This window comes from Mesoplodon bidens (assembly GCF_964165515.1).
Source record: "Mesoplodon bidens genome assembly, chromosome: 9".
Classification (NCBI taxonomy): domain Eukaryota; kingdom Metazoa; phylum Chordata; class Mammalia; order Artiodactyla; family Ziphiidae; genus Mesoplodon; species Mesoplodon bidens.
In genome coordinates, this window is record NC_138166.1 from 51,991,697 (window position 1) to 52,015,119 (window position 23,423).

Below are 23,423 nucleotides of genomic sequence, written 5' to 3' on the forward strand. Positions count from 1 at the left end.
ATGAGAACACAGAGAAACACAGAGCAGATGAAGTAGCAAGGTAAAAACCCACCTGACCAAACAAATGAAGAAGAAATAGGCAGTCTACCTGAAAAAGAATTCAGAGTAATCATAGTAAAGATGATCCATAATCTTGGAAATAGAACGGAGAAGATACAAGACACGTTTAACAAGGACCTAGAAGAACTAAAGACAAACAGACAATGATGACCAACACAATAAATTAAATTAAAAATTCTCTAGAAGGAATCAATAGCAGAATAACTGAGGCAGAAGAACGGATAAGTGACCTGGAAGATAAAATAGTGGAAATAACTACTGCAGAGCAGAATAAAGGAAAAAGAATGAAAAGAATTGAGGACAGTCTCAGAGATCTCTGGGAGAACATTAAACACACCAACATTCGAATTATAGGGGTCCCAGAAGAAGAAGAGAAAAAGAAAGGGACTGAGAAAATATTGGAAGAGATTATAGTTGAAAACTTCCCTAATATGGGAAAGGAAATAGTCAGTCAAGTCCAGGAAGCACAGAGAGTCCCATACAGGATAAATCCAAGGAGAAACACGCCAAGACACATGTTAATCAAACTATCAAAAATTAAATACAAAGAAAATATATCATAAGCAGCAAGGGAAAAACAACAAATAACATACAAGGGAATCCCCATAAGGTTAAGAGCTGATCTTTCGGCAGAAACTCTGCAAGCAGAAGGGATTGGCAGCACATATTTAAAGTGATGAAAGGGAAAAACCTACAACCAACATTACTCTACCCAGCAAGGATCTCATTCACATTTGATGGAGAAATTAAAAGCTTTACAGACAAGCAAAAGCTAACAAAATTCAGCACCACCTAACCAGCTTTACAACAAATGCTAAAGGAAATTCTCCAGGTAGGAAACACAAGAGAAGGAAAAGACCACCAATAACAAGCCCGAAACAATTAAGAAAATGGTAATAGGAACATAAATATTGATAATTACCTTAAATGTAAATGGATTAAATGCTCCAAAGATATAGACTGGCTGAATGGATACAAAAACAAGGCACGTATATATGCTGTCTACAAGAGACCCACTTCAGACCTAGGGACACATACAGACTGAAAGTGAGACGATGGAAAAAGATATTCCACGCAAATGGAACTCAAAAGAAAGCTGGAGTAGCAATTCTCATTTCAGACAAAATAGACTTTAAAACAAAGAATATTACAAGAGACAAAGAAGGACACTACATAATGATCAAGGGATCAATTCAAGAAGATATAACAATTGTAAATATTTATGCACCCAACATAGGAGCACCTCAATACATAAGGCAGATGCTAACAGCCACAAAAGGGGAAATCAACAGTAACACAAGCATAGTAGGGGACTTTAACACCCCACCTTCACCAATGGACAGATCATCCAAAAATGAAAATAAATAAGGAAACACAGCTTTAAATGATAAAATAAACAAGATGGACTTAAATGATATTTAAAGGACATTCCATGCAAAAACAACATAATACACTTTCTTCTCAACTGTTCATGGAACCTTCTCCAGGATACACCATATCTTGGGTCACAAATCAAGCTTCAGTAAATTTAAGAAAATTGAAATCGCATCAAGTGTCTTTTCCGACCACAGTGGTGTGAGACTACATATCATTTACAGGAAAAAATCTGTAAAAAATACAACTACATGGAGGCTAAACAATACACTACTAAATAACCAAGAGATCACTGAAGAAATCAAAGAGGAAATAAAAAATTCCTAGAGACAAATGACAATGAAAACACAATGACCCAAAACCTATGGGATGCAGCAAAAGCCATCTAAGAGGGAAGTTTATACCAACACAAGCCTACCTCAATAAGCAAGAAAAATCTAAAATAAACATCTTAAACTTACACCTAAAGCAATTAGAGAAAGAAGAACAAAAAAACCCCAAAGTTAGCAAAAGGAAAGAAATCATAAAGATCACATCAGAAATAAATGAAAAAGAAATGAAGGAAACAATAGCAATGATCAGTAAAACTAAAAGCTGGTTGTTTGAGAAGATAAAAAAAATGGATAAACCATTAGCCAGGCTCATCAAGAAAAAAGGGGAGAAGACTCAAATCAATAGAATTACAAATGAAAAAGGAGAAGTAACAACCGACACTGCAGAAATAGAAAGGATCGTAAGAGATTACTACAAGCAACTATATGCCAATATAATGGACAACCTGGAAAAATGGACAAATTCTTAGAAAAGCACAACCTTCTGACACTGAACCAGGAAGAAATAGAAAATATAAGCAGACCAATCACAAGCACTGAAATTGAGACTGATAAAAGTCTTCAAACAAACAAAAGGCCAGGACTAGATGGCTTCAGAGGTGAATTCTATCAAACATTTAGAGAAGAGCTAACACCTATCCTTCTCAAACTCTTCCAAAATATAGCAGAGGGAGGAACACTCCCAAACTCATTCTATGAGGCCACCATCATCCTGATACCAAAACCAGACAAAGATACCACAAAGAAAGAAAACTACAGGCCAATATCACTGATGAACATAGATGCAAAAATCCTCAACAAAATACTAGCAAACACCAGGAATGCAACGATTCTTCAATATACGCAAATCAATCAATGTGATAAACCATATTAACAAACTGAAGGAGAAAAACCATATAATCATCTCAATAGATGCAGAAAAAGCTTTCAACAAAATTCAACACCCTTTAATGGTAAATACCCTCCAGAAAGTAGGCACAGAGGGAACTTACCTCAACATAATAAAGGCCACATATGACAAACCCACAGCCAACATTGTTCTCAATGGTGAAAAACTGAAACCGTTTCCTCTAAGATCAGGAACAAGACAAGGATGCCCACTCTCACCACTATTATTCAAGATAGTTTTGCAAGTTTTAGCCACAGCAATCAGAGAAGAAAAAGAAATAAAAGGAATCCAAATCGGAAAAGAAGTAAAGCTGTCACTGTTTGCAGATGACATGATACTATACAAAGAGAATCCTAAAGAGGCTACTACCAGAAAACTACTAGAGCTAATCAATGAATCTGGTAAAGTAGCAGGATTCAAAATTAATGCATAGAAATCTCTTGCATTCCTATACACTAATGATGAAAAATATGAAAGAGAAAGTAAGGAAACACTCCCATTTACCATTGCAACAAAAAGAATAAAATAACTGGGAATAAACCTACCTAAGGAGACAAAAGACCTGTATGCAGAAAATTGTAAGACACTGATAAAGAAATTAAAGATGATACAAACAGATGGAGAAATACACCATGTTCTTGGATTGGAAGAATCAACATTGTGAAAATGACTATACTACTCAAAGCGATCTACAGATTAAATGCAATCCCTATCAAACTACCAATAGTATTTTTCACAGAAATAGGAGAAAAAACCTGCACAATTTGTATGGAAACACAAAAGACCCCAAATAGCAAAGCAATATTGAGAAAGAGAAACTGAGCTGGAAGAATCAGGCTCCCAGATTTCAGACTATACTACAAAGCTACAGTAATCAAGACAGTATGGTACTGGCACAAAAACAGAAATATAGATCAATGGAACAGGATAGAAAGCCCATAGATAAACCCACGCACCTGTGGTCACCTTATTTTTGATAAAGGAGGCAAGAATATACAATGGAGAAAAGACAGCCTCTTCAATAAGTGGTGCTGGGAAAACTGGACAGCTACATGTAAAAGAATGATATTAGAACACTTCCTAAGACCATACACAAAAATAAACTCCAAATGGATTAGAGACCTAAATGTAAGGCCAGACACTCTAAAACTCTTAGAGGAAAACATAGGCAGAACACTCTATGACATAAATCACAGCAGGATCCTTTTTGACCCACCTCCTAGAGAAATGGAAATAAAAACAAAAATAAACAAATGGGACCTAATGAAACTTCAAAGCTTTTGCACAGCAAAGGAAACCATAAACAAGACCAAAAGACAACCCTCAGAATGGGAGAAAATATTTGCAAATGAAGCAACTGACAAAGGATTGATCTCCAAAATTTATAAGCAGCTCATGCAGCTCAATAACAAAAAAACAAACAACCCAATCCAAAAATGGGCACAAGACTGAAATAGACATTTCTCCACAGAAGATATACAGACTGCCAACAAACACATGAAAGAATGCTCAACATCTTTAATCATTAGAGAAATGCAAATCAAAACTACAATGAGATATCATCTCACACCAGTCAGAATGGCCATCATCAAAAAATCTAGAAACAATAAGTGCTGGAGAGGGTGTGGAAAAAAGGGAACACTCTTGCACTGCTGGTGGGAGTGTGAATAGGTTCAGCCACTATGGATAACAGTATGGAGGTTCCTTAAAAAACTACAAATAGAACTTCCATATGACCCAGCAATCCCACTACTGGGCATATACCCTGAGAAAACCGTAATTCAAAAAGAGTCATGTACCAAAATGTTCATTGTAGCCATATTTACAATAGCCCAGAGATGGAAACAATCTAAGTGTCCATTATCGGATGAATGGATAAAGAAGATGTGGCACATATATACAATGGAATATTAATCAGCCATAAAAAGAAATGAAATTGAGCTATTTGTAATGAGGTGGATAGACCTAGAGTCTGTCATACAGAGTGAAGTAAGTCAGAAAGAGAAAGACAAATACCGTATGCTAACACATACATATGGAATTTAAGGAGAAAAAAAATGTCATGAGGGATTTCCCTGGTGGTCCAGTGGTTAAGAATCCGCCTGCCAATGCAGGGGACATGCGTTCGATCCCTGGTTGGGGAACTAAGATCCCACATGCTGTGGGCTCAGTGTGCCGCAACTACTGAGCCTCTGTGCTCTGGAACCCACACACCGCAATTAGAGAGCCCTCTAGCCACAATGAAGAGCCCACGTGCTGCAACTAAGACCCAATACAGCCACATAAATAATAAATAAATAAAATTAAAAAAAAAAAAAAAAAAAAAAAAAAAAAAGGGCTTCCCTGGTGGCACAGTGGTTGGGAGTCCGCCTGCCGATGCAGGGGACACGGGTTCGTGCCCCGGTCCGGGAGGATCCCACATGCCTCAGAGCGGCTGGGCCCGTGGGCCACGGCCGCTGGGCCTGCGCGTCCGGAGCCTGTGCTCCGCAACGGGAGAGGCCGCAGCAGTGAGAGGCCCGCGTACTGCAACAACAACAACAAAAATAAAAAAATAAAAAAAATAAAATAAAAAAAAAAATGTCATGAAGAATCTAGGGGTAAGACAGGAATAAAGACACAGACCTACTAGAGAATGGACTTGAGGATATGGGGAGGGGGAAGGGTAAGCTGGGACAAAGCGAAAGAGAGGCATGGACATATATACACTACCAAACGTAAGGTAGATAGCTAGTGGGAAGCAGCCGCATACCACAGGGAGATCAGCTCAGTGGTTTGTGACCGCCTGGAGGGGTGGGACAGGGAGGGTGGGAGGGAGATGCAAGAGGGAGGGGATATGGGAACATATGTATATGTATAACTGATTCACTCTGTTATAAAGCAGAAAGTAACACACCATTGTTAAGCAATTATACTCCAATAAAGATGTAAAAAAAAAAAAAACTACAATGAGGTATCACCTAACACCAGTCAGAATGGCCATCATCAAAAAATCTACAAAGAATAAATTCTGGAGAGAGTGTGGAGAAAAGGGAAAACTCTTGCTCTGTTGGTGGGAACATAAATTGATATAGCCACTATGCAGAACAGTATGGAGGTTCCTTAAAAAACTAAAAATAGAACTACCATATGACCCAGCAATCCCACTACTGGGCATATACCCTGAGAAAACCATAATTCGAAAAGAGTCATGTACCACAGTGTTCACTGCAGCTCTATGTACAATAGCAAGGGCATGGAAGCAACCTAAGTGTTCACCGACAGATGAATGGATAAAGAAGATGTGGCATATATATACAATGGCATATTACTCAGCAATTAAAAGAAATGAAATTGAGTTATTTGTAGTGAGGTGGATTGACCTAAAGTCTGTCATACAGAGTGAAGGAAGTCAGAAAGAGAAAAACAAATACCGTATGCTAACATATATATGGAGTCTAAAAAAAAAAAAAAGAAAAAGAATGGTTCTAAAGAACCTAGGGGCAGGACAGGAATAAAGACGCAGATCTAGAGAATGGTCTTGAGGACACGGGGAGGGGGAAGGGTAAGCTGGGATGAAGTGAGAGAGTGGCATGGACTTATACATACTACAAATGTAAAATAGATAGCTAGTGGGAAGCAGCCGCATAGCACAGGGAGATCAGCTTGGTGCTTTGTGACCGCCTGGAGGGGTGGGATAGGGAGAGTGGGAGGGAGATGCAAGACTGAGGAGATATGGGGATATATGGATATGTATAGCTGATTCACACTGTTATAAAGCAGAAACTAACACACCATTGTAAAGCAATTATACTCCAATAAACATCTTAAAAAAAAAAGGAAGTATACATGCACCACAATGTTCATTGTAGCACTATTTACTGTAGCTAAGACGTGGACACAACCTAAATGTCCACTGACAGAGGAATGGATAAAGAAGATATGGCACATATATACAATGGAATACGACTCAGCCATAAAAAGAATAAAATAATGCCATTTGCAGCAACATGGATGCAACTAGAGATTATTATACTAATTGAAGTAAATTAGAAAGAGAAAGACAAATATCATATGATATCACTTACATGTGAAATCTAAAATATGACACAAATGAACTTATCTACAAAATGAAAACAGACTCACAGACATAGAGAACAGACTTCTGGTTGCCAAGGAGGAGGGGTTGGGGGATAGATGGTTTGGGAGTTTGGGATTAGCAGATCCAAACTATTATATATAGAATGGATAAACAAGGTCCTACTGTAAAGCACAGGGAACTATATTCAATATCCTCTTTTAAACCATAATGGAAAAGCATATGAAAAAGAATGTATATATATGTATAACAATCACTTTGTGTACAGTAGAAATTAACACAACATTGTAAATCAACTATACTTCAATAAATTTTTAAAAAATAAAGTACATTTAAAAGGAGAAAAAAAACAGGTATGTTAATATACCTGGGAAAAGTGACATTATGATAACACAAAACAGAAAAAACAATATAATGAAATGTCATCAACATCCCTTTTGAATCCAAGAAAACTTCTGAATGGATGAGTGGGGATATTAAACAAGATTTAAATAATGACGCTAAGTGACATTTCATGATCCTAGAGAAGACAATTTGAAATATCAACACTCCTTTTCAAAAGGGTTACCACATCTTTAAAATAATGAGTCATAGGGATTAACTTTAATTCACATGTTAATCAAATTATTTCTAACATGGAATGTTGATAATGTATTTGATACATTTTAAGACATGTACATTTTGATTTGGAGTTTTAATGAAGCCCAGAAAAATTAGGTAGAAAAACAGTCCTTTCTTTGGTTCATATTGTAGCACAAATTATTATAAAAATATTCTTTAGTTTTCAGACCTTCACGAAAGCAACTGCCTAAACTTTGCATTAAAACTTCTTATGTTAAAATTCGAAGGACCTTTCTAAAAGTAGATTGATACCTCACATTAGACAATAAAGATATCTTTGCTAATAGAAATTATATTCTAAACCAAAGATACAGTAAAATTGAATCCTACCGGTCAAAGCATGGTTAGTTATATCTATCCTTGAATTTGTAACTATGGCTTCAATGGTGAATTTTATAGGCTAACGATAAAAAATAGTTAAAGGTTTGTAATTTGGGGACTAACAGGCTTTTATTCAGAGACTTTATATTTATCACACAGACAGACTCTACTCTGCATCTGAAAGCAGTTGATTTCTTTCTGTTTTCTACCATTCCCTACATGAATTCTGAGAGACACATTACAAACAAACCCTGCTCTCACTATGGCCTCTGCAGAGTTACTACATCTCTGGTGTGTTCTGCAAATTAATCTAAAATGTGATTTACAATAATTTCCTTTTTCAAATTAAGACAAGGAACAGCCTGGAGGAGGAAACTACCAACATTAGGAAGGTAACATTTTAGATCTCTGGTGGGAAAGAGACCTGTGGAATTTTACTTGATTAAAACCACAGAGCTGTTTAACTTGGTTCCTACATTAGGAAAGCCAGTAAAATAAGCCAAGACCTTAAATGCTTATATTACAGAGTTTGCACTGTCTCTTTTTTTTCAGGGGCAAATTTAACCCAGCTGTCTTTCCATGTAGCAAGGCCCCGACCCCTAAAAATAGCAGAAGAATGGCTGGAAAACGTGGGTGACACTATCATCAACATCTTGCAAGAACTGCAGAAAGCTGCAATTCTACAGACTCATCTATTTTGTTTTCATCTCATTTACATGGAAAAATACCTTTAAGTTTTCATACTATCATGCTGCAAATGAACATTAACTTCTTGATGAGCTTATTTATGCATTTACTTGTCACACTACGATAATCTTCTTTTAATGTGATCTCAACACATATCATAAAAGTGTGGCTCTCATCTTCTTGAATTTCTAGAAGCCAGAATAAAAAAATTAGACCATAGGAAGGGATGGTATAGCCTTGATTATGGATTCAATTGACTGATTTTTATCCAACAGTGAATATCTGATCATTAGAAAATAAGTTAATAATTTCAGAAATGTACAACATAAAAAAACAACTCTGAGAAGAATATTAGAAAGTATCTGTTCAATGCACTTATTTTTTAGTTGAGGAGTGTAAGCTCAGAGGGGATAAATGACTTCCTGAAAGTCATAAGCTAGTTATAGACAGAGCCAGGTCTCCTAATTCAAGGCTCAACACACTTGGATTTCAACAATGGTACAACCAGAAAATCATTTAAGGTCTGCAGAGTAGGAACTTCAAATCTTATACATCTTTTCTACATGTTTACATTCACTCAGTGATATTTATTTCTGCAGCTTGAGGCTATAAATATAATACCAAGCAGATATGTAGAGCCAATGTATAAGAGCCTCAAAGCAATCTCCAACACCATCTGAAGTCATCTAATTCCATCTGCACTCTTGACTGTGCCCAGCCAGGACAGCACTGATGAAGAGAAAATTAATTTGTAAACTGCTGGTTTGCTAAAGTGAATCAAGCAGAAATTAGTAAATTCACTAGTAATTAGTAAATTAGTGGGTCTTAGTCTTTACACTAATACTCAATTTTGTTATGCATATTGTTTCTTCATTCAACCAATATTTACTGAGCATCTCCTATGATCTAAACATAGCACAGACAACAGTGAGCAAGACAGGACTTCCCTGGCGGCCCAGTGTGGCTGAGACTCTGCGCTCCCAATGCAGAGGGCCTGGGTTCCATCCCTGGTCAGGGAAATAGATCCCCCATGCATACTGCAACTAAAGATCCCGCACGCTGCAATGAAGATCCCGCATGCCACAACTAAGACCCAGCACAGCCAAATAAATAAATAAATAAATATAAGAGTGAGCAAGACAGGCCATGTCCCTGCCCTCATGGAATTTACAATCAAGTAGCAGAAGCAAAAAATTAACTGATAAACAAATGACAAAATAATTTCAGCGCACCATAAGTGCTATTGAAGAAGTTGAACTGGGTGATCATAGTGGTAAAATTCTATTTTTGGAAAGGTGGCCTTTTTGAACAGGTAACATATGATTTATGATCTGTGTGATGAGAAAGAGGCAGTCACGTGAGAAGCAGGAGGAACAGTATTCCAGGCAAAGGGAAAGGCTAAAGTAAGAGGCTCTGATGTGGGAACGCGTTTGGCGTTTGGTTGTACTACAGTAGGCAAGGAGGAGCAAGGTAGTGAAGACATAGGCTGGGTAAGGGATTTGAAATAGTTTCTCCCAAAAATAATGTAAATACGAACCCTTTTTTAGAAATGAGTCTGAACGCTACACAATTTTATTATCTTATTATACACAGGTGGGACAAACTTCTGCATTAGGAAAGCCATAGTGATTCTAAATCATGTGTAATTTACTTATTTTTAAATGCATATAGAAAACAAGTCTCAGGTAAGTGCTTAAATATGATTTTGTTTACAAGGAAAAAAAAATAGTACAGCATTTTGACCACCTGGAATTCAGAACTACATTCCGTTTAAACACTAATGGGTCTACGGATACATTATCATCTGGTTTACCTTGTCCAGCAGGTAAAATCTCCAAAGGACTAAGGCTGAAATCACTCATTACTACTGAATTAGTCAAATGATAAAATGTTCTTTAAATTATGTGATGCATTTTTTTGGTATTAGTGCAATCTATTTTCGTAGCACGAGTGTCATATTTGTCGTATGTATAAAATACATAGAATGGTTAATAATTTCCTGTTACTATTAATATATAAATATATATAATGAACAATAATTTACTGGAAGATTAGGCAGGTCTGTAAGGTAAAATATCTATGTATATAAATATAAAGATCCTGGGCCACCTGAAATTGAAGGATGTGGATCAAGCATCTGAATTCCAGTTTTGTGAGCAGCTACCGTCATATAATCAAGCCTGTGAGAATTTCTAACCCTCTCTGAATCTCATGTCTCTCTCAGAAGTATAGGTTACTATACGTTACTAGGTTTAAGAGACAATGAAACAAGAATTTCTAAGCGTCTGGCACACAGAATAAACTCAGTAAGTTTTAGTGCTTCTCCCTCTCCCCATATATTTCCTCTAATAAAAACAGTAGCATTTATGATACAGGAATTATGCTCATACAGATTTCATTTGTATCTTTTAATCAAAATTTTATGCTATTTTTCACATAAGAGATATAGGTAGGACAAAGGAACTGCTGCTAAAGCTCTTTACACATCAAACTCTGAATTAAGACCTAGTGTTTCTAATTGTTCTGCTGCCTGGAACCATCCCATTTTGACTGTCTAGCTCCTCCATCTCAGACTGTGTTTCCGTCATCTCAGACACAAACACGTGCCCGACCGCAGTAAATCACAGTTAATCGCATGTCTTAAATTAAAAGACAAAAATGATGCACAATTGGGAGAAATTGTCAGTTGGTGAATGAGTCTCCCTCATTACACTTCGTGCACAGGATGCATGCCAAGTCTGTGTTCCAGGCAAGAAGATTCAGTCTATGACACTGAGGTACAACCTTTGTGCAGAGCAGTCTGGTCCAAAGAATCAAATGCTTTAAAACATGCAACGCTGTAATTGCAGCATATATGGAACATTCAATACAGGACTGTGCATAATCATGAACAATTAGAAAGAACCAAAATGTTCACTGTTGAGGGACTGAATAAAAAGACTAGGTCTTGGCCATTAAAGGAAAAATCTATGCTGTTACAAATGATTTTTTCATATTGAATAACATGAGAAAATGTCCATGAAATATTCTTATGTGAAAACTGCTTACAAAACAATGTTTCTTTTTTTTTTTCAGGATTATATAATTGGTGGAAGAAGCAAGAAAAGAGAGAGAGAAGGAGGAGAAAGACACTGGGAAAATATACGACAAAAATGTTAACATTTGTTATCTCTGAGTTGGTCAAACTTTCTAAATTTTCTAATTTTCTAAAAAAATCTTTCTAAGTTGTTTAAAATTACACTTGAATTTATCTCTGAATCTATTGCAAAATGTCAGTTTTAAAGATCCGTAAGAATCTTTTACGGTGAACTTACCTATTATAATAAAAACGTCATCGTAAAACTAAAAAATAATCCCCCAGTAAGCACTTAGATACAATTCTATTATTTCCTTGGTTATACAGACAAAATAAACTTTGTAAAAATGTATTCTATAAATATACAAGAAAACCATGTTCAGCAAAATTAAATGTTCAATACAATAATTTATTCCAACATATACCTTATAGTATATTAACATACTAGAAAAAATCATTATAAATTCTTACTAATTTAATAGTAATACCAACAAACTACAAAATATGTTCACAGCAAACCCAACAGCCTTGAATTTGAGGAACTGCAAATCTTCTCTCCTCCACCCACCTACTCTCCCATTATTTTCTACACTGTAATAGAAAGACTTTACATCTAGCCACCTAGTATTATTCTGATGCTAAAACCTGACAGCAAACAACATATACACACACACAAATAAGATGAGAACAACTAGAATTTTGCAATATGTCACCAATCATGCTAACTTTTGTTTCATTTCAATTTTAGAAGAAAAGAATATACAAAACCCAAGAGTAGAGTCATTCCAAAGGTACTGAACAGTCTACTAACCTTGAAATAAGAAATAAACATTTCCTGCTCTCTTTTATTTCTCGGGGGGTGGGGTGGGAAAAGATAATCATATTTCAGTAAAAGCCCATATCTCAACCTCAGGCGTCTTTGTGTCCCAAGGGTAATATTTCCATTCCATTCTTAATGGAACAAATTTCTAATCAGAATATGTATTCAAAAATAATTGAGGCAATGCAATGTCAACACATCATGCTGCCATCAGCATTTCTGGTGCTGGGAATTGACTTGGCACACTCTGGTGTGACAGAGAGTCAGGGCAGTGCAGACACATCAGACATGATGAAGTGAGGGGAGCCAGCAAGGACAACACAACAGTTCTGCTCCTCTTTGGGTGCTTAAGTCTGTGTGGGATGAAAGCTTCTAAGCTGGAAGAGGCCAACCTTAAAACCTTTAAGGAAGGGATGACTTGTAATGGATCCAGGCCAGGACCTCAACTTTTAAATCAGCATCAGTGTCTACTTTTATAAAGTTATTGAGAATTTCTGAAACAACCGTCACTTTCAGAAAGGTTAACACTGCCCCTAGATTTTTAAATTATTAAAATCTCAGGACAACATACACTACTGAATATATTTTGTGATGCTCTGAAACCGTCCCAAGGTTTAAATCCAGGTTTCTTCAAGTTTGACAATATATTGGTAGTTGTTGAAGCTGGGTGGTGGGTAATGGGGCTCCTTATCGTATCCTTCTACTTTTGAATGTGCTTGACGTTTTCATAATAGAAAATGGAAAAAATAGATTTCTTTCAATGTATTTTATATTCAAAATTTTACTGACTTTTCCTTTGGAAATATATGAGATCTGATTTGTGCTTATGATTATTTAAGGCTTTAACAAGCAATGTGGATTTTTAAGAAATCTACCACGCATGATGTTGATCATAAAAAAAATTTTTTTTTCACTCCTGAAAAAATGTTACCAGGATCTGGAATGATAGAAGAAGTGCACCTAAACAAATGCAGTGCCACCATCTGCCTGGCATTCTCACAGTGTGACAAAATAGACTGGTAATTAACTGCTTTCCTACCGAAATCTGCCAGCTTTAACTCCCCCGTGTCACTGATCAGAAGGTTCTGTGGTTTCAGGTCTCTGTGCAAAATATAACGCTGGTGGATGTAAGACAGCCCTCGCAGCAACTGAAATAAAAACAACTGAAAAAATAGGGAGACAAAAGTTAAAATCTGAACACAGACAAATGCCAGTTTCTACATACAGTCTGCCAAGTACTTGTGTTTAGAGAAAATGGGTACCCATCACTAAATTTCCTACCAAACTATTTAACCAGAATTTGCATAAGGGTATGGAAATTCCTAATTCATTAAGAAGTAAATCTGAAAATTTCTAACAACCTATTATGTCAACCCAGAGTGATACCTCCTCAGCCAGAAAGATCTATAATCCAACCTGTGTTCTATAAATGAAGCACAATGTAAAGAATCATTTTTTAAATAATATTTTATTTCTTCAGGTCTAAATTGATGCTTGAGACAGAGAAAAAAATCTATCCAGAATATTATAAAGAGAAGCAGAATTTTTTTACTAAGTTTATTTAATTCCATAGAAATGACATAAACATGGTACCCAAGGATTCACCCATTAACATGCTTTAAGGAATGGAAAGATAAGATGATTTCAAGTAATTAAAACAAAAACAGTCACATGGTCCAATTATTACTGGATTGTAATTATATTGCTTTTGCACATATGGCCATAGAGATTAGGCTGTTGCCTAAAGACAGACATGTACCTTCACTAATTACAGAACAGACCCATCCTAAAGGGAAAGGAAACATAGAAAACAGAGAAATCAAGAATTCAAGAGCAATGGTTTTATAAGAAATAATTTTAAGAAGTGACTGATGGCCTTCCCTGTTTAGTTTCATATTGGATCCTATCAAATGTTTCCAATTTTGATAACAAAAAATGTGATTCACTAAGCTTTCCAATATTTATAAAAATGTATAAAAAAGAGACTATCTTTAAACAATTTACTTGCCAAAACAATCCTAATTGACATAGTTTTTAAAAATCAATCTCCTAAAACAAAAATAAAAACAAAAGGTTTTAAGTGCCATCAATACCGGAGTCTATGTAATCAGCTGGTAACAAAATGCAGTTTCAGGGAAATTTTAAATGATTAGATGCCAAGTGTGGGCAGTATAAGGATTCCAGGATCTTCAAATGGAAAAGACTGGCAACTCCTTGAGGGCCCTGGAAGCTAGCATTTCTGGAATATTTTCCAACTAACTAGGGGCTCTGAAAGCCAAGTAAATTTTTTAGAGAGTGGATACCTTGAAATAACAGTAGATGAATTCATTTCAAAATCTCTGTATGTGATAACATGCTGTGGAGCAGTGAAGGCCTAGGATCATGATTTCCAGAATCTAAGTACCAGCAACTAAAAACCTGTTCTGTGTTAGCCTGGATTAAACTACTGGCTCAAGAACCTCGGGAAGCAAACGTCTCCTGGACTCCTCTTTTCAATCCTTCCTGTGTAGCAGATGGAAAGACTTAACACCATCACCAGCAGCTTCCAGCCTCGTTCCTCACTTCTAATACCCCCTGCATCCTGAAGCCGAAAGCTTACAATTTCTAAGAAAATCCATATCCCTTCAGTTTAGAAGGGAGAAAGGATGAGCAAATAAAGCCGCTTTGTGTTTTCAAAAGCTTTTCATCAATCAATCAATCAATCAATCAATCACAAAGGCAGGCCACATAACAAACTTAATTTCAAAAATAAACTGATTTTGAAGAGAAAGTTTGCATTCTGCAAGGTGCTAGCAGAGACTTACCAGACTGCAATTATCTACTTAACTACAGCAACACATTTTAGTTGAACAAGCAATGACACGAAGTGCCAGCTGCCGTTCTATGCATCATAGAATACGAACTCATTTGATCTCTGTAATAATTTTAGTGGTGAAGGTACCACTATTAAATCTATGTTAGTGATGAGGAAACTGGGATCAGTTTAAGTGGCAGAGCCAGGACTCAAACCCAACAAGTTTGACTCCAAACTCCATGCCCTTAACCACTCTACTATAGGAATCTTGGCCAGAACACAAGTAGGGAGTGTTGATACAGAAGCTGCTTCCTCCAACTAACAGGATAAAGTCTGGGCATCTAACAGCATAGCCTTCGAGGCTGCTGAGCTGAGCCCTGATTCCAGCTGGGTGCCCAGGCATCATCACTCTACATTCCCTGACTCCAAGCAGTCTCACGCACCCCCATACGCAGAGCATACTGCTCTTCAGCCCTTTACCTTTGTTCTTACCTCTTCTCTGACAGAAAAGCGCTGTCTCACCTTTGCCTGCTAACCTCCATGTATTTCTTAGGTCTCTCCTCAAAAACCACTCCTCCCTGGAGGCTTTCCTGACCCCAGGCCTTCCCTCTCCCTACAGGTCTGTGTGAGGGGTTCCTCCTCTGTGCTCCTGGGGCAGCCGTTACATCTGTCTATTGCAGTTATGGTATTACCCTATCTCCCTCAGACTGTGTGCCTTAACTACCTTCCTAACCTGGGTCCACAACTGACACTCATATACCAGTAATGTGATGACTGAACAGAATGTAGACACAGCTGGATGAAGCAGATACAGAAATAACAGACGCCTGGAATGGGAGTCTCTAGAAGCTAGGGTAGAAGTGGGTAGATCAAGCAGTCCCAAAGGGCTCTTCTTTTAATACCTTTACCAATTAGTGAAAATATATAAACCTCATGCTAATCCAGAAGCTATTCAAATAGGGAAGCGTATTAAAGAGGATTAAGAAAATCAGTGATAAGAAAGGATGCAACCACACACTCCAACTACAGTTGTATACATGACAAACTAAGCCCCAAACAAGACAAATAGAACCCCAAACATTAAATTGGAGCCCCAAACAAATTTTTGAATTTTTGATCAATGCACAAAGTCAGAACAAATCCCCATAGAATAAATTCATTCAGGATTTACTAAATGCCAACCATGTGCCAGGTGCTGTCATGTAAGAGGGATGCGAAGATGAACAGGATATAAGATGTAGTCCCTGGACTCGAGGAACTCACAGCCCACTGGGTATGACAGACACATAAACAGATAACTACCATGTAAAGAGGTCTGCACTGTGACAGCAACGTGAACTGAGGGTACGGAAGGCACAGAGGAGGGAGGAAACTTGTCACCCTGGAAACAGAATTCATTACACATGAAATTTTAATAGGAAAACAAGCATTCACTAGATGCACAAGATGAAGTGATGTATTATATGACAAACCTCTTGCTGTTGAGGGAAAAAATTGAGGAGACCAAGCAAGCAGATCACTAAGAAGACAAATTAAGAAGAAAAATTTAAATAAATGAAAAGAAGACAATATATGAAACAGTAAAATTATCAATGCACCATCATAATAGTAATGGTGGCAAGGGGACAACAGTATACTTCACTGAAACCATTAGTAAACTTGGTGTTTTAGAAATAACATTTTAATGTGTTTAACAGAAAATATACTGCTAGCTAGGGGTGGGAAGGCCACAAGGAATTAGCACTGAGTTTAATAGAATGTCCCATGGAATATTCTTTGGGAGTGTTTTGAGAAAGGCAAGTCTTGGGCATTTCTTCCTTTAGGCTAACAGGCAAGTATCTAACTTGCCCATGTAAATTTTTAAGAAAGCCACTTCACTTGGTTGTTGTATAACTCACCACATAACAAGCTATATTTGATCTCTGTGAAAACCAGAGGGTACTGTGAAAACAAGAAGGACCACCAAAGAGGGGGCCACATGCAGAGAAAGAGTAAAAATCAGCTTTGCTACTCGCTAATAAAACTTGCTGAACATTCAGTGCAATCTCAGGTACTGAAAAAAGAGGAAGGGAGAGTAATACTAATTGAAGGCTTACACTCATTCAAAGGCTGTTTTAAGTAATTTTACATATATTTTATAATCCTGTATTTTTCCTTTTCTTTTAAACAAATGAGAAAACTAAAGTTCTAAAAGCACGAGAAACTTAAAGTCATCCAACCAACACACAGCACTTGTGAACTTTCCACTATACTTCATTATCTTAAATAAGGTTGATGCTTACTAAACGCATGGATGAATACAGTTATACACCCAATATAATCAAAGTGCTTTGATTAAGTGAACCCAAGTTTGTAAGCCTCAATTAGCATATTATGTAATCAGCATATGATTCTTGAATGTCTATTTTTGCTACTTAAAATCCTCTTAGAAATAAATAACATGGCAGAAGACAGCTTTATGTCCTGAAGCTGATAAACTAACATATTTTCATTTCTATCTTCTTATTTTTCTACTGTAGTGGCCATAAGGTCTTCCTAAGAATACCTTGTCCCCTCAGGATATTCTATTCAACTTTATAAAAGGAGATATCTTCAAATCTTACGGTATGATCACTGAAGAGTTATACTCTAGTTCGAATATGTTCACTTTTTGCAATAAGAATCCCCGTGGGAAAATGCCTTAAATAGCAATGATACGATGAATGGGGACACTTTTACCAGCAGCAGATCTATCTATAGCCCCGTTGTCTTGGCATCCCCTGCAGAAAGCAGCTCATATTCTCAGGGCCATGGCATATACTTCTCGGGAATATCCTTTAATACTCCTTCTATTCCCTTCTGAAACTCCTTAGACTTTAAGTAGGTAAAGAATAATGAGATAAGGCTTTTTATCAAAACATTTAGAGCAAGTTGGTAAAAAGCACACACACACATCATTGGACTTAATATATTTGTTACTCAAAAGAATTATTGCCACTTGCAGTGAGCAACAATTTTATACCCCTCCACCCCCGTCAAAGTCTAAAGATGTGTGATCAGATGCTCTTTGTCTCAATGCTTACAGTCATTAGATTCCATGAATGGTCTGAAATCCAGGCATTATTTAATAAATGTGGTTCCAGGGCTTCCTTGGTGGCGCAGTGGTTAAGAATCCGCCTGCCAATGCAGGGGACACGGGTTCGAGCCCTGGTCCGGGAAGATCCCACATGTCACGGAGCAACTAAGCCCGGGTGCCACAACTGCTGAGCCTGCGCTCTAGAGCCTGTAGGCCACAACTACTGAGCCCGTGTGCCACAACTACTGAAGCCCACGTGCCTAGAGCCCATGCTCCACAACAAGGGAAGCCACCGCAATGAGAAGCCCGTGCTCTGCAGTGAAGAATAGCCCCCCACTTGCTGCAACTAGAAAAAGTCCGCACACAGCAACCAAGACCCAACGCAGCCAAAATTAAAAATAAATAAATTTTTAAATAAATACATACATACATACATACATACATACATACATACATACATAAGGTTCCATTTAATATGAGACTAAGCACAGTGAACATCTTGCAGATTTTCCAGGCTTGGGTCAACTATCTTCAAGGGATGTCCAGGGTCTCTTAGGGCTTATTAGTGATTTGCAATGCACCCTATGCCTTATGGCACAGCAGCAATTCTTACAAAGAGAGTTAGTTAAGCTACTTTTCTGTCACCTGGGGACCAAGGTTAAATCTTTGTATCTTAGGTTTTTCATCTTAAAAATGACTAATTGTCTCAGATGCCCTTAATATCCATTCATGCTGTAAAATTGTATCCTTTCATTTTATGAATAACAGAAATAGAAGGGACTTTACAAATTAAGCAGCTGTAATAACTGCCATTTACTAAATACTTACTAGTAAATTAATCCTTCCAACACTTCTGCTAGGCAGATACTATTATCTTTATTTCACAGATAGAGAAATAAAGGCTCAGAGAAGCTACATGAATTGGGAAAAGGGACCCACAGCAAGTGTAGTAGAGGTAGTAGAGATAGTTCTCATTTTTGTCTTGCTCTGACACCCACAATTTAAAATACTGCTACCCAAAAACTATGTATACTATTTGATTAAAGTAGTTACACATTGTGTGAATCCAAGGCTAGAAAATGTGACATTGGCAAAGTTGTACATGGCTAATACATGCTTCAAATAATATGCTCCATGTTTACTTAGCACCATATCATTTAAAAATCCACAGGATGCACAAACCTTACTCATGCATCAAACTTTCTAGAAATGAAAAATAATTAGAAAATTTGAGTCCTCAAAATATCTAGTGAATGTGAAAATACATTAAAATATGCATCAGATAATGATTTTACTGCAATACTAGGTCTTCTTAAACTTTCAAAAGAATGCTTCATTCCACTTAGTTGAGTTTCAAATTTGCAAACACCTAATGCAAATATCAAATCATAATTTGTAATACAATGTACATAGTACATTCCCAAATAGTTTATATTTTACAAAACATCATTGCAATTTTATGTGTTGAATTTTTTAAAAAGAATACTAAGAAGGTTATATGGAGATATAAGGGAGACAGAAGTAAAAGTCCAGATAGTAAAACATTATGGTGTAATTTATTTGTCACTTTGGACATACTTGACAGTATTAAGTGTGCTACTGGGATAGTGTAAGACACAAACATTCATGCCAGGGCATCAGGTCATAGATGTGTCCTTTTTTGCCCTGTACTACAGATAGATCTGGGTCTTAGAAAATCTGAGTAGTAAGGACAGTTTGTCTTGCCACGTTTTGCCCTTTTTGAGTTCTTTCATTTAACTTTCTGCTTCTTCATTCTACTCCCTCATAAGTCTTAGATATGGAATATGTTCCATCATTTCTAAATGATGTAACAAAAATTTAATTTTCAATCTCTATGTTATTTATACATTAATATTCTATTCTTAAAGATGATAACTTTCTGGAAGGGAATAACTCAAAGAATAAGAGTTTCAAATACTTGGGCAAACTCTTGGGAAAAAGCTCTTGCACACTTTCTGTGATCCTTAAGTTGGCCTCCCATTCCGCCCTCTCCTCCTGCCTCAATACAATGGTGGATATCAACAAGGTGTTGCTCTAGGCACGGAGATGCCCACAGTGAGCAAGTTGACTGGAGCCATGGGAACCAGAACTGGGATACTTACAAGGAGTCAAATGGGGATTGTAAGACAGATCTGTGTTTTGCCATGTTCCTTGAAAGAAGCACATTAGCTTCTTTAGTATGTTAATATATTATAATAATATATAATATTATATAATAATATATAATATATTATAATACTTAATATTAGTATACCAAGTATATTTCCAAGTTACTAGGGTTTGTATGTGTGATGAAGAAAATGGGGAGGGCTGAGGATAAGAAACTTCCATTTAATAAACTTGGTCAGCAGCCTAAAATTAGTATTAGAAATATTCCTTAGCTGAGTAGAAACAAGATGATAAAATTTAAGCTATTGGTTTTAATAGTTGCCCAACATAATTTTCCAAGAGAAAAACTGAAACACTTATTCCAAGGAATTCTAATAATATAATAATATTAAGTATACAACTGACCTTACTGATAGGCACTTTTTGGAACCAAAAAGAAATAGCATGAAATACAAATTTTTGCTCAACTTCATTTGTGAATATATGCAACACTCCCTCAACTACAGGCCATTCTTTTTACACACAATGAAAAGGAATAAATAGAATTTAAAATGGTTTTACTGCCTAAAGTAACACCTTAAACACTATCAACATGAACTGTCTTAATATCAGTTGATAAGGCCAATGTAACTTTTTTTAAATTGAGAGACAGATGCAGACTGAAAAACTGACAAAGGTGATGAATCTTCAGTGTAAGAGTCTTAGAGAAAGATCACTTCTGCAAGCTATACAATAGAGAAAAATATGTTTCACATGGAATGCAGTAAAGACTCTGAGTTTGATAGGTATGATCAATAAACCTCTCTCTCTCTGCATCTTCTTAGAGAGGTCTCAAGTAACAGGGATTTATATATTAATGAGAAAATATCTATGAAATGTACTGGCTACTCACATGAAGGCTGAACTTGTCTAGGACTTTCAGAAAAATCCCTGGAAGTGTGTACATACTCTGTTACTCAGCTAATTTCCCCCCTGGGTCCTCATATTTGTCTTGGAAAACATGCAAACAAAGGGGTCGAGTGCAAGATCCATCTTAAACGGGAGAGAGGCAAGGTGAATGGCTTGAAGCTTGAAACCCAGGAGGGTATCTGTCCTATTTCCACTGGATACCACCTCCCCTGCCCCACCAAGCTGGGTAATTCCGTCTAAATAAAATATCACAGGGCATACTTCTAAAGACTATCTGTATTTTATCAATCTTTGGGGTGATTTCTTTTCAATCTGGGTTTTAAAGCACCTCTAGGAAAGAGTGGGCTGTTCAGTTGGCTGCCTTGATTCCTTTGTCTGATTCAAATCATTAACAAGCACATCAGCAGATGATGCCAAGAATACAAGAGACATGTTCTAAACAACGGAACACACGCCCCACATCTTAACCAGAAATTCACTACTCAGACCCCCTCTGAACATCCAACACAATATGATTTGACACATGAATTTCACTTTCTTTTATTGTTAATCCTTCACTGTCTAGATATGGAAAATCATTTTGTTATAACAAAAATAGGATGAAAAGGCTCAAAAGAAAACTGGACAGGTGCTGAGACTAGGTATCAAATTTTTAAAACACTCTTGAATGGCTCCATGAAATAATCGTATTTCCCAAAATACAGAATAATGAAAGGCTCTAAAATATTCACTGTAATGCATAGTAGGAAATCATTACCAGCTAAATGAGAGTTCTAACGCAAAATATGGAGAAAATCAGGTGTTATCTGATTTTCTATCTCAACATTAGAAAGTCTCATTCAGGAATCAATTCTCAGTGCCATCTGTATGAGACAGTCTTAATTTGGCATAACATTATTCTGACTGCTATACACCTGCTTGTTCCTGGAAAAATAGCAATTTTTCAACCATAATAATCCTCATATCTTTTTAATTAATATAGATATTGAGAAAAAAATAAAACTCAGCTTTATGTCCAAAGAATTTCAGATACTTCAGAGAACAAGGCAGATCATTCAGAATTACTTTGGTTATTTTGGATTACAGTTGTTTAAAAAAAAAAGGCAAATGTTTTTAGAAAAAAATCTAGAAAAGTCATTAAGATGACATGGCAATGAAGGTAATTACATAAAAACACAGGAAGACCCAATGTCATCATGGTAATAAGATTCAAGCACCTATATTTCTGGATATGAGCTGGAGACAACATCAGTTAATCTTTCTTTTCTTTAATGAACCTTAATTTTCAGTCTCTCACGCTTATCACTTTTTAAAGAACACATGAAAAGCTGAATGAAAGAGGAAATTTAGACTGTTATGGTCATTTTTTAAAAAACTGACCAATCTGTAAGTCACTGAGAATTATAAAATGAAGAACTTCAATACAAGTCTGCCTTCAACTCAGCTATGACAGTCAAAACCCAATAACATTCATAGTGAATGGTTTGTAAAGGGGGGTAAAATGAACTACCTTCTGCCCCAAATTCTAGCCAGTTTCCTACATACCAATTATCATGTTCTAGCAATTGCTTGTTATACCTTTAATCATCATAAATATTTACAAGGCCAATGTCCTCAGGCTTTCGATTCAGGTTTTAAATTGTCCTCTAAGTAATTAACTGCTAAAATTACCCATTTGTCTAAAATTGATATAATACAGACCATTAGTTAATAGTGAATATTTATTTCAGAAGGCCATACTGAGAACAGACACATTTTGTAGGCAATTAAAGTAGCAAAGTGATTATAGCAATTTAGTTAACATTGACAATTTTTCTTATGAGTTTACTCCAGTGCTTACAAGGAATATACAGCAAGAAAGATAAAACTTTAACAGATGTTTTGCTGGGATTTAATACAAAATTACCATAGACTAGCTTATGCTTTACTATGAAATCATGAGTTATGTACTCTTTCAATTGTTCTTTTCTTCCCCCTCATTCTTCAGTGATACATCACCTTTGTAATACTTGCAAGTCTACCTGATTCACAGTAAAGAACAATTGCCTCAATTCTCAGATGCGTGGCATCCCACCTTTTCACAATAAACAAGTATATATGAAATCTAAACAAAGATATGTACATTTTTATAATCCAAGATAAATGTTTAAAATATTTCCATATTCTGTCATGCTGCATAGTGATGAAACCAAAAGTCAAAACTGTCAAATTTAGAAGCAAAAGGACTTGATCGCTATGTTTTCCTTCTGTTCACCATAATAAATATTCAGTATTTATTAC

At 36.4% G+C, this 23,423-nt stretch overlaps 1 protein-coding gene across 4 annotated transcripts in view; it reads right to left on the minus strand.

Moving 5' to 3' along the window:
- CDK14 (cyclin dependent kinase 14) overlaps positions 1 to 23,423 on the minus strand; it is a 591,337-nt gene that overhangs the window by 267,684 nt on the left and 300,230 nt on the right. For all 4 annotated transcript variants that reach the window (XM_081243419.1, XM_081243417.1, XM_081243420.1 and 1 more), the window contains one exon: positions 13,295 to 13,418. In XM_081243419.1, coding sequence (XP_081099545.1) covers positions 13,295 to 13,418 — 124 coding nt within the window. The remainder of the gene's footprint in view (positions 1 to 13,294; positions 13,419 to 23,423) is intronic.